This window comes from Rhinoderma darwinii, chromosome 1, assembly GCF_050947455.1.
Source record: "Rhinoderma darwinii isolate aRhiDar2 chromosome 1, aRhiDar2.hap1, whole genome shotgun sequence".
In the NCBI taxonomy this organism is placed as follows: Eukaryota; Metazoa; Chordata; class Amphibia; order Anura; family Rhinodermatidae; genus Rhinoderma; species Rhinoderma darwinii.
In genome coordinates, this window is record NC_134687.1 from 469507232 (window position 1) to 469527809 (window position 20578).

Below are 20578 nucleotides of genomic sequence, written 5' to 3' on the forward strand. Positions count from 1 at the left end.
GAAGAATCACAAGCAAAGGAGGAACAGGAAAGGCAGGTATAAATAGACAGAGGGCGGAACTAGCTCCGTCTGGCCAGGCTGAGATAGGCTCTCCCACTCCTAAGCCTGCCATCCTGAGTGGTGGAAGATGGAGTCAGTCTCAGAGACATAGAACCAGGTGCAGACTGATTACCCATGGGCGTATACACAGAAGTGCCTGGCAGATCCTTTACAGGCATAATTACTGATATTAAAAAACTATCTTTGGATAACGACTTCTGGTGTGCATTGTACCTTTTCTTATACTATACGGGTTGGGCCCCTACGCATGCACCCGTACGAAGATCTAGTGCGGCCTGAACACCTTCAAATCCTAAAAGTCCAATAGAGTTCCAAACCTCCTTTGGGATTAAGATCAGCACAAAAACTGTGTGCCGGGAGCTTCATGGCATGAGTTTCCATGACCAAGCATCTGCATGCAAGCCTTACGTCACCAAACACAATGCCAAGCATCAGGTGGAGTGTTGTAAAGCATGCCACCATTGGATTCTGGACAGTGGAAACGTGTTCTGTGGAGTGATGAATCACGTTTCTCTGGCAGTCTGATGGACGAGTCTGGGTTTGGTGAATACCAGGAGAAAGTTACCAACTGTAAAGTTTAGTGGAGGAGAGATGATGCTGTGGGGTTGTTTTTCAGGGGTTAGCCTAGGCCCCTTAGTTCTTGTCAAGGGAAATCTTAATTCTTCAGCATACCAAGACATTTTGGACAATTGTATGATTCCTACTTTGTGAGAAGTTTGGGAAAGGCCCTTTTCTGTTCCCGCATGACTGTGCCCCAGTGAAGAAAGCAAAGTCCATAAAGACATGGTTGGGTGAGTTTTGTGTGGAAGAACTTGACTGGCCCCCACAGTGCCCTGTCTTCAACTCCATCGAACACCTTTTGGATGATTTAGAATGAAGATTGCAAGCCAGGCCCTCTCGTTCAACATCAGTGCCTGACCTCACAAATTCTTTATGAATGGGAAAGAATTCCCACAGACACACTCCAAAATGTTGTAGAAAGTCTTCCCAGAAGAGTGGAAGCTGTTTTAGCTGCAAAGGAGGGACCAACTCCATATTAATGCCTATGGATTTAGAATAGATTGTCATTATAGTGATCAGAGCTGTTTTTTTCATACATAACTCCAAATCCCCTACATAGAGCATGTGTTATATGATACAATTCTGGCTACTTGCAGTCTTACTAAAGGGACCAGAGGGGTTTATGGCATACTGTAGCTATAATTTGATAATTTTCCACTTTGTCTGTGAAGGGATTTAAATCTCTGTATCAGACACACAGCTCCAACTGCTGTAAAGAAAAAACATGCTCAGAACTGCCACATCCTGCAACAAGGTCGTTTGAAACCTCTCAGGGGCGTAACTAGGGAACACTGGGCCCCATAGCAAACTTTTGACTCGGCCTCTCTCCCCTGGGTGCCACACAGCCCGCCCTTGTAGATAATGCCCCCCTGTAAATAGTGCCATGCAGCCCCCTCCTGTAGACAGTGCTATACAGCCCCCCCGTAGACAGCGTTATACAGCCCCCCTGTAGACGGTGATATACAGTGCCCCCTGTAGAGAGGGCTATACAGTTTCCCCATACAGCGCTATACAGCCCTCCCTGTAGACTGTGCTATACTTTCAAATATCACAAAGAAAGACAACTGATGAAGCGCAGCACGTTGCAGCAATTTTTTTTATTTTAAGCCACGCCTCTAATCCCACCCAATCCCCGCCCATACACACCCAGTTCAGCCCACACAGTATCATGCTCCCATAGTGCCCCCCATACAGTATAATGCGAAATAGCTGCCCCCACACCGTATAATGCCCTCTGGCTGCTACCATATAGTATGATGCCCCCATAGATGCACCCAGATAGTATAATGCCAACATAGATGCCCCCCATTAAGTACAATGCCCACACAGATGCCCCAAACAGTATAATGGCCACAGATGCCCCCATACAGTATAATGCACACACAGATGCCCCCATGCAGTATAATGCCGAAACAAATTCCCCCATACAGCATAATGCTCAATAGCTGCCCCCATGCAGCATAATGCCCCCATAGCTGCCCCATACTATAATATGCCCCCATAGCTGCCCCCATACAGTATAATGCCTCATAGCTGCCACATACAGCTAAATGCCCCCAAAGCTGCCCCATACAGCATAATGCCCCCATAGGGTATAATGCCCCCTAGCTACACCCAGTGCCACTGCCCTTGTAGATAGCGACACAGTGCCAATGTAGATAGTGCCCCTATATAGTGCCACAATGTCTATGTAGATAGTGCCACACACCCCTTGATGATAGCGTCCCCCCCATAGATAGCGCCATTGGGACTCCCTCTAGGAGCGTAATCCCCAGCCAGAGCATAGGCCAGAGATTCGGCTCCCAGAGGGAAGCCCTGATGTCACTGTCCATATATGGACAGTGACGTCAATAGCTACTCCTTGAGCGGAATCCCCGATGCCGACTCTGGCCTGGGATTCTGCTCCAGGAGGAGCCCCTGACATTAAAGCCCATATATGGACAGTGAGCTCAGGGGTTTAATCTAGGAGCGGAATCCCCAGCCATATCATCGGTACAGGGGATTCTGCTCTAGGAGTAGCCACTGACGTCACTGTCCATATATGGACAGTGACATCAGGGCTTCCCCAAGCACAGCATTTAAAGTAGGCTGTGCGTAAGTAGTCCTCGGCGAGCAGTGGAGCTCTCTCAGTTCCGCTCTGAACTAATTCTGAAGCAGGGAGCTGATGCTTCCATGCTTCAGAATTGAGTTCAACTGTATCTGCATCCCAAGAATGCAGATACAGTTGACAGCAGGACGTACCCCCGGCCGCCTGGGACACCGCCCAGACGGTTGGGAGGTATGTGTAGCCTATGGCAGAGCAGGGAGATACCTCCCTACTCTGTTATAGCGTTGACTAGTATTTGCGTCCAAAGGACGCAGATACTATTAAATGTGGCGTCGCTACCACTGTAACAGCCATGGCGGCTGCTACAGCAGTAGTTATGCCACTGGATCCTGTCCATTTGGGTAGGTGTTTGTAGTTTGCGATTTTGTATTTTCTGCCCCTGCCTTGCGATTGCTGCCTGCCCTGAACTGTATCTGTCATCATAATCATTGAACTTCGCCAGCCCTGACCTTGTATTTCTACAGCTACGCTTCTGGTTATCGATTATTGTACCACGCTTCAAAAAAAAAAACATCTCAAGCCTTTAGCAGTTGTTATTTGTTGAAACTACTACTGGGACGCAACCTAGGGATTAACTGCTCAAATGCCCCTGTGAGGGGCATTTTGAGGTAAAGATTAAAAAATTGATAAGACTCCCCCTCCCAGTCTATCCCCAAACAAATCTAATACCAGCACACTATTTTGGACCTATATACTGTAGACAATTTTTTTTAAAAGAAATTGATGTTCAGGGGTAAACATTTACTTTAAGGCTACATTCACACGAGCGTGACAGATTTACACGTGTAAAAAGAACGCGTGTAAATCTGGTCCGTATCCGTTGCGTAATGCATCAGTGTGTTTTGCGAGTGACATGTGTTTTTCACGCACTCGCAAAGCACTTTTTAAAAAAAAAATGGAATTAATGTGCAAATCACGCACAGCACACAGATGTGCATCTGTGTGCTATGAGTAGTTTTCACGCACCCATCGACTTCAATGGGTGCGTAGGTTCGTGAAAATGCACCAATATAGGACATGTAGTGAGTTTCACGCAGTGGACTCTCGCTGCGTGAAAATTTCTGCATGTGTGAACGACCCCATAGAAATCAATGGGCCCGTGTGCTGTGCGTAATTTCCATGCACAGAACACGGACAAGATTCACGTTCGTGTGAATGGGTCCTAAGCCTCAGTAATTGTACAATTGAGGATAAGTAACATACCTATTACGAGTATTAGGTCCAATTCTCTGACACGTAACTGTTGTGGTAGAATGTTTGCCACCATTGCCTAGCTCTTGCTTAACATCCCACTGTCTTGCGTCACTAATCTTCACATTTAGAATGTTGACTCCTTTCTTTACCTTGGCCCTGTTTGAAAAAAAAAAATAAATACATTTATTCTAGAAGTCAATTATTTGTAACAATTTCTTCTACTTCAATATGTATCACAGAAAAAAAAACAATTATGTGGATAATTAATTGTCTGATGCTTTAGTATCATGAAGCTTTATACGCAAAAAAATAAAAATCAATGACAGTTTTCGAAAATATTTTGGAACGTCTAAAAAAATGAATATGATTATTTGGTTGCATAACTATTTCACATTATTATACACATTTATCAGAAGGATATGAACCCTCTTTATATTAAAAGGTTATCTTTCCTTTTTGATTTATTGACAGATATTTGTATACTTGTCAATGTTTCATTTTCTATTTTAAATGCTATCCCTGATTTTAAAACGCTGCAGAATATATTTGGCGCAATATCTATCTATCTATCTATGTATCTATGTATCTATGTATCTATCTATCTATCTATCTATCTATCTATCTATCTATCTATCTATCTATCTATCTATCTATCTATCTATCTATCTATCTATCTATCTCATATCTATCTATCTATCTATCTATCTATCTATCTATCTATCTATCTATCTATCTATCTATCTATCTATCTATCTATCTATCTATCTATCTATCTATCTATCTCATATCTATCTATCTATCTATCTATCTATCTATCTATCTATCTATCTATCTATCTATCTATCTATCTATCTATCTATCTATCTATCTATCTATCTATCTATCTATCTATCTATCTATCTATCTATCCATCCATCCATCTATCTATTTATCTGTAATTATTATTGGTTTAATTACTATGCACGGAAAATATTCATTTTTCAGTGAAGTCTTTGCCTTTCAACTCATTTACGATGGTGTTCAGTATGCCTATCATGTAATATGTTGGAATAAAAGGCATTCAAAATAATAAATATTCTATATAAATGAGCATCATGTGCATTAAACTAAAGTATATCTCCTGGGATATGTTGAGACGATCTTGACATAAACAGTGCTTCTCTGACTGCACTCGACCAGCCACATACATATTAACTATTTGCTCCAAGCATACAGAATCATTTGGATAGCCTTTGGTGAACAGCACTGTATGTAAAACAATGCAAATTACTAGGTATTTACATGGATGCCCTCAAAACAGCACAAGGGCTAAAATGCTTGACCTTCTTCCCTGTATAATGCAGTTCTATAAATAGAATTGTTAACAAGTGATCATTGCTGAGGATACAGCAGCTCATTCAGTTATTTGGAGCATATTTTTCTTTTCTTCCATGTGAAATATCAATATTCATTTTGTGAACTCTTGGTGGGTACTCGTCAACATGTAAGCATAGATAAGAAAAAACAAATAGAATTGTTACTGAACTGTACACTATCAGCGACTTATGCATGGCTATAACACTCACGGTAAGACGAGCCAGAGGTCATGGCAGCAGAGTTCAGACGTAACGAGACACAGGCAGAAGGTCAGAGCAGGTGGAAGACAAGACGTAGTCAAATTTTGGGCAGAGTCGGCAATGGCAATCCAAAATGGAAACTAACTACTAACTAACCAACCTAATTGCTCCATAGTTGCAAACAGAGGAGCTGGAGAAGAGTGGCAGCGGGGGAGGCCACAAGCAAGGTGGACTGGTGGGTAGGTGTGCGTTGGCCATGAGCAAGAAGGCCGGGGACAGGTAAGTTTTTGGCAGCAGGAGGAGGAGGCAGCGACTGAGGATGCGGCCATAAAAGTTAATAGGTTTATGTTAGTTGGTGGTAAAAAAGAGAGGCAATGTTATGACAGGGGTAATTATGGCCTGTGCTGTTCACAGTGCCCATGACTAGTAGTTATCAATCCTTCCCCTTGTTAGCAATGACAGTGCTGCTCTGAGCACCACAGGGTGGCTATCAAGCTTATCAATGGTGGTGTTCCTATCTTATGCAGCCAGGCTGCCTAGTGGAACTGCAGAGTTGATGGCGCCCTGTACATTAAAGCAGGCCATACAGGTCACACACCCCTAAGGCTGGTCCTGTTCCTAGACTTCTAGCAGTATCCTTGCCTTCAGGCTCTCTGTATATGTTCAAAAATCGACTTAGTCACCTAAAAAAAAACCCTTGTAGAGTAATATAGTAAATACTAGGTAAGGAGGAGGCAGTGGCGGATTACTAAAAGGGCGGCCACCTGGGGCCCAAGGTTCTGGGGGGGCCCACAGATCCGGGGCCCTATACTCTACTGCAATGTGCCAGAACAGAGCTGGAGATGTCAGAGCAGAGAGCCATTGGCTCTCTTCCTCGCAATTTCCTCTCACAGGCCACAGGCTGGTTTAGACCTGTGGCCTACAAGTCACGGGGAACTTGCTGATGACATCAGCGGCCTGACACATGCGGTGCGATGGTGTCACTATATCTTGCAGCCTGCACTGGCTGCTGGACACACAGAGTCCCAACTTGTCATGGGTATGCTCAAACAGGGTTAAGTGAGTTAACTTTTTTTTCAGAAGCACAAAATGTGCGTTATTAATATGAGGAGCACTGGGGAGGCATACAAAGACTGAGTGGGGTCATAAAAAGGTCATTATTACTGAATGGGGTCATAAAAAGGGCATTATTACTGAGTGGGGTCATAAAAGGGTTATTTTACTGGGTGGGGTCATAAAAAGGGCATTATTACTGAGTGGTGGCATAAAAGGGGCTTTATGACTGAGTGGGGCATAAAAGGGGTATTAGTACTGAGTGGCGGCATTCAAGGGGAAATATTACTCTGGGGGGATAAAATTGGGCATTATAACTGATTGGGGCCATAATAGGCGGCATTATAAGTGAGTGAAGGATAAAAGGGCGCTACAAGCTGCACATACTGTGTAGGGCCTATAGGGGGCACAAAAGGGGGTATACAATTACTGGAGCACTATTGATGGGGAGTCTGTGTAGAGCTGGCGAATAGGTGCTGAGGGTGCTGGAAAAGCAAGAAGCCAAAAGATGCCTGTGTGTAAAATTCTGCAGGGACAGGTCGTGGCTGGTAAAAATTATCATGGCGGACTTGGGCAGTTGAAGAAGAAAATGGAACCTGAACAACTCAAATAAGAGAAGACGTCACCTGTGAGTCATTGAATGTAAACAGTACGGTATTCACTTATATGTTCTGCAGAGCTCCTGTGTAGAACTGATATCTACCACTATATGGTCACCATATACTAGTAATATTGGTCTTTTTATAGTTTTTTTTATTTAGTAACAGTATGGTGGTATTATTCAGTCCCTATGTGGTGGTAATGTGTGATCATGGTTTTGCTGTATTATTTAGCTTTTATATAGTGTTATTATTGGTAATGTTGAGCTAGGTATACCGGGTTTTGTTCAGTGACAGTATGTTGGTAATATGTATGGTAATAATATTTGCTCCTTGTATAGTGGTATTATTTGGCAACTTAATACTGCATTATTTAAAGCAGGGGTGGGGAACGTCTGGCCCGCGGGCCATATAAGGCCCGCAAGATCATATGGTCTGGCAAGACCTCACTCAGACCGCGCTGCCGCGTCATTCGGTGCTTGGCTCCATCCGCCCTACTCACTCACATTTAGGAGCAGAAGGAGGGCGGACGGAGCCAAGTACAGTGGCGGTCTACGTGAGGTCGGTGCATTCTGGCCCGAGAGTGGACTAGTCCGGTCACCTGACCTGAGTCACCTGACCATTCCCGGGCCGCCTAAAATTTAGAAACTTATCTGAGGCCTAAATGTAGAAATTTAGCTGTAGTGTAGACATAGGACCTGTCCTAAACGCATGAAGTGAGGTCAGGTGACTTAAAGGGGGTTTCCCATGTAGGACATTTATGATATATCCACAGGATATGTCATAAATGTCAGATAGATCTGGGTCCCAGATCTATCACCTCTTTGTGTTGTGGCTGAAGCTTGTGATTTTCGACCATGAAGAAAAAATCAGCGTAGCTCACCGAGCTACGCTGTTTTTGTAAGCCCCATAAAACTGAATGTTAGTTACGGAAACAGCGCAACTCGCATGCTACGCTGCTTCTATAACTGCCATTCACAACTATGGAAGTTACGGAAACAGCGTAGCTCAGCGAGCTACACTGTTTTCTTCTTCATGGTCAAAGATCAGGCGGAACACAGAGAGGTAAAACAGGGTTTAGGGGGCCCAGAGGTGGGACCCGCACCTATCTGACACTTATGACATATCTGTCATAAATATCTCTGATGGGAAAACCCCTTTAAATAAATCGGAACAACTTACTGCTGCTAGCAATTATTTTTAAAACGTACCAAATAGTCGAGCGACTATGTAGCAACATCATCATTTCGTATGTTTCTTAGTCAGTTATCTTTGACCTTGGTTCCCATACGAAGCTTGCAGAGAAGGCACAGGGAGTGAGATGAGAGGGTGGCAAATATGCTTGTGGGAATACCTCCCCCATCTTACAGGAACATTCTTGTATATAGAGATAAAACCATAGAGTGTATGTATGGTTACGGGTGACCCAGGGGCGTAACTAGGAAAGACTGGGCCCCATAGCAAACTTTTGACTCCCCTGGGTGTCACACAACCCCCCCTTGTAGATAATGCCTTTTTTACAGCCCCCCCTGTAGATAACGCCATACAGCCCCCCTGTAGATAACGCCATACAGCCCCCCTGTAGATAACGCCATACAGCCCCCTGTAGGTAACGCTATACAGGCCCCCCTGTAGGTAACGCCATACAGACCCCCCTGTAGGTAACGCTATACAGCCCCCCCTGTAGGTAACGCCATGCAGCCCCAACCCCCAAAAAAATCCGACCTGTAGTGTGTCCTACAAAAGACATGTATCCCCTATCCACAGGATAGGGGATACATGTGTGATCGCTGGAACTGATAAGGAGAATGGGGGACCGAAAGTCCCCCGAAGTTCTCCATGACTAACCTCTGACTTCCGGAGTCTGTGCAGGTCAATAAAAATGAAAGGAGCGCTGGTCACGCATGCGCACAAGCGCGACCGGCGCTCCATTCATTTCTACGGAGCTGCCGACACAGACCCCGGAACTCCGAGGTTTGTGAGGGAGAACTTCAGGGGACTTTCGGTCCCCCGTTCTCCCTATCGCTGCCAGCGATCACACATGTATCCCCTATCCTGTGGATAGGGGATACATGTCTTATGTAGGAACAACCCGGTTAATGGCAGAGCGGGGAGATACCTCCCTGCTCTGCCGTAGTGTTAAGAGGCGTCACGCTGTAGCAGCCATAGCGGCAGCTAGCGGAGCCTCCGGCCATGGTGGGGGCCCGTGCCGGTGGGCGACACGGGGCCCCTCATGCCGCGGGCCCCGTAGCAGCCGCTACGGCAGCTATAGCGGTAGTTACGCCACTGGGGTGACCCCAACACACTAAAACCTTTTTTTATTACAGGTACCCTTTTCCGGATGTATATTTAATGTTAGTCATATAGAATGGAAGAACCAGACTATTGTATTTGTCCCGGATTTGGATGAGATTGTAAGCACAGTATGGGTACCGGACCCATTGCCAACACCTAATATTAGTCTTCCTTTAGATGAATTGAATAAAGTTCTAAAAGACGCAGAAGAGGTAAAATAGATGGTTAGGAGACATAATGTTACACTACAAACAGTCAAAATGAACGCTGTTATAAGTAGGAAAATGCTGCAACATTTAGGCTCATCACTGGTATGATATATTTACAGGTTTTTCACCGACTGCCAGTTCAGTATTAAGCTACTTATTCCAACCACGAATATGTATTATGATTGTCTTTGTCATTACGACTTGTTTTAATTGTTATGTGTTTTATAAGATACGGAGAACTTTCACAGCGAGGTCTCTGGAAAGAAGTGACAGGTTGTTGTGAAATTAGGTAGGTAATGATTACCAGACCTATAAAATCACAAAAGGTGGGAAATGTGAAATAAAATTTATTTTCCAAAGTGTTTTATACCTACTGTATACCTTATATACTCATATCCTTATATTCTTGTACAAGTTAGTTATATTAGAAGGGAGATGCTCTGAGACTTTAACCCCTTAAGGACGCAGCCTTGTTTTGGCCTTAAGGCTCAGAGCCCATTTTTCAAATCTGACATATTTCACTTTATGTGGTAATAACATCGGAATGCTTAAACCTATCCAAGCGATTCTAAGATTGTTTTCTCGTGACACATTGGGCTTTATGTTAGTGGTAAAATTTGGACGATATATTCAGTGTTTATTGGTGAAAATTTGCAAAATTTAGGGAAACTTTATAAAAAATAGCATTTTTCAGAATTTAAATGCATCTGCTTGTAAAACAGACGGTTATACTACCCAAAATAGTTACTAGTTCACATTTCCCATATGTCTACTTTAGATTGGCATCGTTTTTTTAACATTATTTTATTTTTCTTGGACGTTACAAGGCTTAGAACATAAACAGTAATTTCTCTTTTTTATAAGAAAATTTCAAAAGCCTTTTTTTAAGGTACCTCTTCAGTTCTGAAGTGGCTTTGAGGGGCCTATGTATTATAAACCCTGATAAAACACCCCATTTTAAAAACTAGACCCCTCAAAGTATTCAAAACAGCATTTAGAAAGTTTTTTAACCCTTCAGGCATTTCACAGGAATTTCATTTTTCTTGCTGAATTTCAATTTTATTACATTTTTTTTGTCTAACACGGAAGGTTTTACCAGAGAAACACTACTAAATATGTATTGTCCAGATTCTGCAGTTTTTAGAAATGTCCCACATGTGGCCTTTAGTGCGCTCGTGGACTGAAACACAAGCCCCAGAAGCAAAGAAGCATTTTTTTCCAATATGATGTAATTTATGATCAAAATTTCCTATTTTCACAGGGAACAAAATACCCCATTTTGTTGCCCAATTTGTCCTGAGTGCGGCAATACCCTATTTGCGGCGATAAACTGCCGTTTGGGCCCATGGGAGGGCTCAGAAGAAAAGGAGCGCTATGTGTTTGTTGGAGTCCAGATTTTGCAGGATTGGTTTTCGGGTGCCATGTCGCATTTGCAGAGTCCCAGAGGTATCAAAGCAATGGAAACCCACCAGAAGTGACCCCATTTTGGAAACTACACCCTTCAAACAATTCATTTATGGGTAATGTGACTATTTAGACCCCATAGTTTCTTCACAGAACTTATTTGAATTGGGCTGGAAATGTTTAAAAAAAATTTTTTTTCCAATACCATGTAGTTTTAGCTCAAAATTTCTTATTTTCACAAGAAATAAAATACTCAATTTTGTTGCCCAATTTGTCCTGAGTGCAGCAATACCCCATTTGTGGTGATAAACTGCCGTTTGGGCCCATGGGAGGGCTCAGAAAGAAAGGAGCGCTATTTGTTCTTTGGAGTCCAGATTTTGCTGGATTGGCTTTCGTGTGCCATGTCGCATTTGCAGAGCCCCAGAGGTACCAAAGCAATGGAAACCCACCAGAAGTGACCCCATTTTGGAAACTACACCCCTCAAGAAATTAATTTATGGTTGTGGTTATCATTTTGACCACACAGTTTTTTCACAGCACCTATTTGAATTGGTTTGTGAAATAAAAAAAATGACATTTTTTCAAATAAGATGGCATTTTTTATCAAAATGTCTTATTTTCACAGGGAACAAAATACCCCATTTTGTTGCACAATTTGTCCTTGGTGCGGAAATACCCCATTTGTGGTGATAAACTGCGATTTGGGCCCATGGGAGGGCTCAGAAGCAAAGGAGTGCTATGTGTTTGTTGGAGTCCAGATTTTGCTGGATTGGTTTTCGGGTGCCATGTCGCATTTGCAGAGCCCCAGAGGTATCAAAGCAATGGAAACCCTCCAGAAGTGACCCCATTTTGGAAACTACACCCCTCAAGGAATTCATTTATGGGTGTTGTGACCATTTTGACCCCACACTTTTTTCACAGAACTTATTTGAATTGGGCTGGGAATTAAAACAAAATTATTTTTTCCAATAATATGTAGTTTTGGCTGAAAATTTCTAATTTTCACAAGAAATAAAATACCCCATTCTGTTGCCCAATTTGTCCTGAGTGCGGCAGTTTCCCATTTGTGGTGATAAACTGCCGTTTGGGCCCATGGGAGGGCCCACCATTTGGCCTACTGGGGATTTTTTGGTGCAAAGTCATGTATGCAGAAGCCCCTGAGGTACCAGTACAGTTGAAACCCCCAAGAAGTGACCCCGTTTTAAAAACTACACCCTTGAGGCATTCATCTAGAGGTGTAGTGAGCATTTTGACCGGAGACATACACCCCATGAACTGTAATGTGGGTTCTCACGGGTACGTCAATACCCTACATGTGGCTGTAATCAACTGCCTGGGCACGCAGCAGGGCTAAGAGGGGAAAGACGAGGGGGGATAAGCTGTGCGGAGTGCATCAGGGTAAGTAAAACTGGGGTAGATTAAAAATCATGGGATGTATGATACATTTTGAAGTACTCTTTCATACGGAGCCTCAGTTTTTCGGGACACGTGTCACATTGATATATTGTGTCCTCTCTTATCCCCCTCCTATAGCAGACTTTGTACCTCTTTTGACTTTTTCCTTTCTTGCCAGTTTGGGGAACTTCTCCAGGAAAGTGTTGCCCTGGTACGATGCGAGTGGCCTCGCCTCCAGAAGTACTGGGTGCCCCCCCCTTCTTGGTCCATAAAAATTAGTTTCTTGATAACCATCTCTTGAAATTCCAGGAAAGTTCCCGTCTGGCCTGTACATCGATGTAGCACGTATGCATTGTACAATGCCATCCGTATGATGTGCCCGGCCAGCTTCTTATACCACACCGCATGGCGCTGTAGGGCTTCAGGACTTTATCTGACAAGTCCACCCCTCCCATGTACCTATTGTAGCCCAGGATGCCGTCTGGTTTGGGGGTCTCCGTACTAGTACCTCGTACAGGTACATGGGTACTGGTGTGACATCTCTCTTGTCCTTGTACTTGACACACAATATGTTGCTGCTGGATTGTGCCCTGCTCTCACCCCTTCTGAGCGTTTGCCCTGCAGAGTCTTAGGGAGGCCTCTCAGATTTCTTCTAGCAGTGCTGCATGCCGCAGGACTTCTGGAAGCGAGGCAGTTGAAGAGTGGGACGCTGGTATAAAAATTATCCAGGTAGAGGTGGTAAACCTGGTCCAGCAGTGGGTGCACCAAATCCCACACAATTTTTGCATTTACTCCCAGTAAGGGGGGGGGGCATTCTGGGGGCTGAATACTGGTGTCCTTCCCTTCATATATCCTAAATCTGTAGGTATACCCTGCTGCACTCTCGCACAGCTTATACATCTTTACGCCATACCTTGCCCTCTTAACCGGCAGGTACTGGCGGAATTGAACCCTCCCTTTAAAATGTACCAAGGACTCATCAATAGAAATACACGTCTCGGTGGTGTAGACTTGGGAAAACCGGGCACTGAAACGGTCTAATAGGGGTCTCCATTTATACAAACGGTCAAAACTGGGGTCATCTCGGGGTGGGCACGGCTCATTATCAGTATAATGTAAGAAGCGAAGTATTGCCTCATTTATTTATTTTTTTATTTTCCAGTTCAGTTCTGAAGTTGCTTTGAGGGGCCCATATATTAGAAACCCCCATCAAACACCCCATTTTAGAAAATAGACCCCTCAAAGCATTCACAACAGCATTTAGAAAGTTTATGAACCCTTTAGGTGTTTCACAGGAATTTAGAGCAAAGTAGAGGTGAAATCTACTTTTTTTTTTGTCAGAAAATCCTTTTTACACCACTTTTTTTTATAACACAAAAGGTTTTACCAGAGAAATGCAACGTAATACTTATTGCCCAGATTCTGCAGTTTTGAGAAATATCCCACATGTGGCTCTAGTGCGGTAATGGACTTAAGCACCGGCCTCCGAAGCAAATAAGCACCTAGTGGATTTTGAGCCCTCCTTTTTATTAGGCACCATGTCCGGTTTGAAGAGGTCTTGTGGTGCCAAAACAGTGGAAAACCCCCAAAAGTGACAGCATTTTGGAAACTAGACCCCTTGAGGAATACATTGTAGTTTTCTTGGGGTGCATGCGACTTTTTGATCAGTTTTTATTCTATTTTTAAGTGGCGCGGTGACTAAAAAACAGCAATTTTTTTTACAGCGTTCACCGTGTGCTATAAATGACATATTAACTTTATTCTGCGGGGCGATACGATTACGGCGATACCAGATGTTTATAGTTTTTTTATGTCTTATGGCGTTTGCACAATAAAATACGTTTTGTAAAAAATCATTCACTTTTTGTGTTACCTTATTCTAAGAGCCAGAACGTTTTTATTTTTCCATCAATAAAGCCGTGCGAGGACTTATTTTTTGCGTAACGAACTGTAGTTTTCATCAATACCATTTTTAGGTACTTGCGACTTTTTGATCTCTTTTTATTCCATTTTTTGCGAGGTGAAGTGACCAAACAATTGTGATTGTGGTTCGGTTTATTATTATTTGCTTTTACGGCGTTCACCGCGCGGGATAAATAACAAAATAATTTTGTAGTTCAGCCCGTTACGGACGCGGCGATACCAATTATGTATAGTTTATTTGTTTGTTTATATATTTTTATTAATAATAAATGACTGATAAGGGAAAAGGGGGGATTTTTACTTTTAATACTTTTAAATCTTTTATTTTCTTATTTTTACACATCTTTTTTTCACTTTTTTTTCACTTTTTTACTTTGTCCCACTAGGGGACTTGAGGGCTGGAGGCCCTGATTGCTATTCTAATACACTGCACTACATGCGTAGTGCAGTGTATTGGAACTGTCAGCTACTCACTGACAGCAAGCATAGTGGGTCCTGACGTTGTCAGGACCCACTAGGCTTCCGTCTATGGCATAGCCGGACGCCATTGTTTGGTGTCCGGTTGCCATAGTCACCATTGCCGGCCGCTATCGTGTAGCAGGCCGGCGATGGCAGCTTAACCCCTAAAAAGCCGTGATCACTATTGAACACGGCTTTTCAGGGGTTAATCAGCGGGGACACAGCGATCGGTCCCCGCTGTAGGAGCTGTGACAGCTGCTGAACGAGACAGCAGCTGTCACAGCTCCTGTATGTGTCGGGAGGACGGCCGAAACGGCCGTTACTCCCGTGACGTACTATTCCGTCATGGAGCGCGAACAGGGCGCTTTCCATGACGTAATAGTACGTCACTGAGCGTTAAGGGGTTAAGGCAGTAGTGCGTACATCTAAACTTTCTGACTCATTTGTTGTTGTCCGACTATAAATATCCGCTGCTGATAGGAATAAACTAGAAGTATTTCCATACAGTAACGTGTCTGTGTGTATTTGCTTCTCCGAGCTGCTCGTATTCATAAATTGATTTTTAAAAGCTAATTTGGAGCTGGATGGAACTCAAGGCGTAGTGGGTTGCTAAATTGCGCTCACACCGGCTAACATCACAAGCTTCACCAAAGAGAAGTAGTTCCAGCCATCACATTAGGGGTGAGTTAAATAAATGTTTGACAAAAAAATAGCAGGCTAATTTTTAAGTTGATAATTTTGCATCGCCCGCGAAAGATGTTATAAATATACAAATGGCCCATGGCAGAAAAAAGGTTCCCCAGCCCTGATTTAAAGGTAAACTCTTATTCATAGATTAGTGCTTTAAAGAGGAAAATTATGTGTGAGTCCCACAGTGCTGAATTTCATTATAAAACATAGGCAAGCACAGTATACTTCTGAGGTGCTGCAACTAAGCCTGTCATGTGTTATAAATGTTAATCTATTTTTATAATTTTTATTAGGGATGAGGAACAGATTATGAAATCCAACATGGCCAACTCTTCATTTTCTCGACACCTGCCGTCGGGGGAAAGTTGGGACACCCCCATACATGTTAGATGGCCGGCCGATTATGCAGAAATCAGCGGGTTTGGCCAACATTTATCTTTTATGTGGTGTGGGGGCTCATAGCTCATTTACAGCCCAAAAGCCCAAGACAATATTAATGCAGCATTGGGAGGAGGGGGATTCAGCTACAGTTTCTCACTCAAAGTTTCAGTGAACCAACATGAGGACGAGGTGGGGAGGAGCAGGCTTGGCTGAAACATCTACACTTTGCACAAAGCAAACAGCACAGCTTTTTCATCACACCAGTTAGAGCCTGCCCCGAGACCAGATGGGTTACAACTTAGAGTTCTTAGAGAGCTTAGTTCAGTTATTTCTGTCCCCCTCTTCATAATATTTAGAGATTCTCTAGTGACTGGTATAGTGCCAAGGGACTGGCACAGGGCAAATATGGTGCCTATTTTCAAAAAGGGCTCTAGGTCTTCCCCGGGTAATTATAGACCAGTAAGCTTAACATCCATTGTGGGGAAAATGTTTGACGGGCTATTGAGGGACTATATGCAGGATTATGTGACAAAAAATAGTATTATAAGTGACAGCCAGAACGGTTTTACTAAGGACAGAAGTTGTTAAACCAACCTGATTTGTTTTTATGAAGAGGTGAGCAGAAGTCTAGACAGAGGCGCCGCTGTGTTTTTGGACTTTGCAAAGGCATTTGACACTGTCCGTCATAGACCTCTAATGGGTAAATTAAGGACTATAGGTTTAGAAAGTATAGTTTGTAATTGGATTGAGAATTGCCTCAAGGTCCATATCCAGAGAGTTGTGGTCAATGATTCCTACTCTGAATGGTCCCCGGTTATAAGTGATGTACCACAGGGTTCAGTGCTGGGACCACTATTATTCAACTTATTTATTAATGATATAGAAGATGGGATTAATAGCACTATTTCTATTTTTGCAGATGACACCAAGCTATGTAATATTGTTCAGTCTATGGAAGATGTTCATAAATTGAAAGCTGATTTGAACACACTAAGTGTTTGGGCATCCACTTGGCAAGGTTTAATGTAGATAAATGTAAAGTTATGCATCTGGGTACCAACAATCTGCATGCATCATAAGTCCTAGGGGGAGCTACACTGGGGGAGTCCCTTGTTGAGAAGGATCTGGGTGTACTTGTAGATCATAAACGAAATAACAGCATGCAATGTCAATCAGCTGCGACAAAAATTAGTTACCCTCATTCTGTGGGTCAGTATGATTACAGGGATATGAAATTAATATCGCTTCTTTATGTTTTACCACTTTTACAAAAAAAAAAAAATATTGCAAAACAAAAACCAATAACTTTTTCATTTTTGCTTCGATAGAGCTGTTTGAGGATTTATTTTTCTTACGGCGGGATAAATTATTTTTTTCACTGAGCAGGATAAATCATTGTATATTTTACTAGTTCAAGTTGTTATGAACACATCAATACTAATTATGTTTATTTTTTTATTATTTACATTTTACAGGAAAAAATGTGGCCTTCAATAGGTCCTCGGCTGCCATGACAACCCATCGGCACCTGGATATCGGCTTAGATGCTGTGGTCACTATTAACGGCGGCATTTAAGTGGATAAACGGCCGTGTTTGAAGTTATCTCAGATCCCAAAAGTTAGCGTAGGGTGTCAGCTTTAATATACTTAATACATAAGGAGAGGGCTCAGCTCCTGAGCCCATACCCACCTATCGGCCCGGAGGCAGGGCCTAAAAGGTTTGCAGCCACAAACGGAAGATGGTGGAGGGCTCAGAAACTGAGCCTGCACCATCAGCTATCGTTGTCAGCTGTATGTTACAGCTGACATCCTGCTGTAATGGCAGGGTACGGGAGCTAGCTCTTATCCATGCCTTTAACGACGGCATCTCAGTGGTTTCTAGCCGGTCGGCATCGCCGCGATGTGGTCGCGGGGGTGCTGATCATTGCTATGGTAACCAGAGGCCAACAGTGTCCTCCTGGTCTGCCACGTACGAAAGCCCATTAGGCCCCGCCCGGAGGCGGAGCCTAATAGGCTTGCAGTAAGTGAATAACTGACAGCTCCAATGCATTGCACTACATGGGTAGTGTGATGTATTTGAATAAAGATCAAAGGTGCAGGCCTTCAAGTCTCCTAGTGGGACAAAAAAACAAAACACTTTAAACAGTTATAAAAATGTTGTACAAAAGTTTAAAAATAAAAGTTATATGTTAAAAAAATTAAAACTGCTTTTTTTCCTATAACAAGTCATTTATTATAGGAAAAAAATCAAAACGTTAAAAAAAGTGCACATATATGGTATCACCGCGTACGTAACGACCCAAACTGTAAAACTTTAATGTTATTTCTCCAGCACGGTGGACACTGAAAATAAAATAGAAAAAAAGTGTGATAAAGTCGCATCTACCCCAAAATAGTACCAATAAAAACTACAACCCGTCCTGCAAAAAAACAAACCCTTACACAACCTTGTCGACGCAAAAATAAAAAAGTTATGGCTCTCTGAATATGGTGACACAAAAATGCGGATATGTTTGGGCACCATTTATCAGTGAGACACTGGCCACACATCTGTGGATAATTATTTATTTACCTCATCATTATACCACCTTATTATGCCCTGATGTACTCAGCAGAGCTTACATATACCCTGATGTACTCCGCCCAGCTTACATATACCCTGATGTACTCCGCCCAGCTTACATATACCCTGATGTACTTAGCACAGTTTACATATATCCTGATGTACTCCGCCCAGCTTACATATACCCTGATGTACTCCGCCCAGTTTACATATATCCTGATGTACTCCGCACAGCTTACATATGCCCCCATATTATAAACTGAAATACCAGCAAAACCCCAAACAGAACAACTACCAAGCTAAATCCACGCTCCAAAAACCAAAAATGACACTCCCTCCCTTCTGAACCCTACAGAGTGCAAAAACAGTGGTTTACGTCCAAATATATGGCATCGCCATACCCGGAAGAACCCACTTAACAGTTTATGAGATATTTGTCTTCAGTGGCACAAACTGGGCACAACATATTGGCATGTCAGTGGAATATTGCAATTTTCACTTTGCACCATCTGCTGTACAGGTATTTTGTGTGGTATTACTATCTGTCTTGCAAGCACATACATTAAAATTGATAAAAATAAAAATTTTTGCAAATGTTCTCAAAATTTTGGTGTTTTTACCAAATAAACACTGAATGTATTGACCAAATTTTACCACTAACTTAAAGTACAATGTGTTACGACAAAACAATCTCAGAATCGCTTGAAAAAATAAATCATTCCAAAGTTATTACCACATAAAAACATGTCAGATTTGGAAAAAATTGGTCTGGTCCATAAGGCAAAAACAGGCTTAGTCTTTAAGGGGTTAAGAATATCCCTTGCTCAGAACTTTTTTTTTTAGAAACAAATGTCCTAGGTCCATGTTTTCTGGGGCAGTACAGGATTATACCTTGATGAGTACAATTTTGAAATATTTGCAGATCTATGGCTTCTTTCATGAAATGTCAGAATGCTATTTTACTTTATACTGTAGATTCTTTATAGAACCATTTAAAAATGCATACACCATAACTATAGAATAATGTCGGACACACAGGACTTAATGTAAGTTACCTGCACACCCAGATGCATTAGGTGATATAAAGAAAACGTCAGTCCATTTTTAGAAGCAGAATGGCTATATTAGATTTGATCCCGTGCCACCTCAATCAGTGAAGTGGTTTCAGACCTGCTCCTAATTTTTTGTACTGTAGTTATTTCTGCTTTATGATTCAGTTAAACCAATTGATTAAAAAATTGGTGAGACGTGGGCACTGGTAAAGTAGTTTTATTAGATGTGCACTGAGATCTTTCAATTTGGAAATGAAAGGCTATATTTTAGTATGTGGTACTTTTCTAAAATATAAAAATGGCAATATATTAGTAAATCAGAATTTAGAACAGTAGCCTAAGTTTGGTATTGAAGTTTTGTTGTGACCTGAAATTTGTCTTGAATGACAACAGGAAGTGCAGCCATATTGGTTGTCCCTTTTGAATTTGCTTCTTAGCAATGGAGGGAAAAGTGTTGTTGTATTATTGATAGAACAGGCTGACAAAATGGCTTTGTGGATGGTTTTTAGAAAGCAAATTAAAAATTGACAGCCCTTCCTGTTGTCAATTTTTCAAAAATGGCTGAAGCAACTGAATAAAAAATAACAAAAAAACTGCTATAACTATTCTAACTTCTGATTTGTTGATATATTAGCATTTTTTATTTCTTTGGAGGAAATCCCCTTTAAAATAACCATTTATAAATATTCATGTTAGGAAAATACTATAAATTATACAAGCTTTTACTGAGTTTGTGCCGATATTTGTTATTAAATGCACTGTTGATTTGTCAGTTATTGGTGATCCAACACTTCACTTCTGTATTAAGGAAATGCATAAAAAACAATTCCCCAATATATTTTTGGGCATAATTCAAGTCTTTACAAGAACCTCATCATATATTTTAAAGCAATGAACAAACTAGTGTATTTTGGGAATTTGATTTACCCACAGATTCTCTGCTCTATTAGCGAAGTGTTTAACTGAGCAATTCTGATAATAATTCTATAAGTATAGGTTCACTAAAGTAAATTTTACACTGTACAGGGTAATAGAGGTCTGTTAATTTACCACAGGACTGGACTCACCTAAAGGCAT

At 42.1% G+C, this 20578-nt stretch overlaps 1 protein-coding gene across 1 annotated transcript in view; it reads right to left on the reverse strand.

Annotated features, from left to right (window-relative positions):
* Positions 1-20578, reverse strand: part of TMEM132C (transmembrane protein 132C) — a 613640-nt gene that overhangs the window by 255654 nt on the left and 337408 nt on the right. The window contains exon 3 of the mRNA XM_075833447.1: positions 3932-4078. Within this exon, the coding sequence (XP_075689562.1) occupies positions 3932-4078 (147 nt within the window). The remainder of the gene's footprint in view (positions 1-3931; positions 4079-20578) is intronic.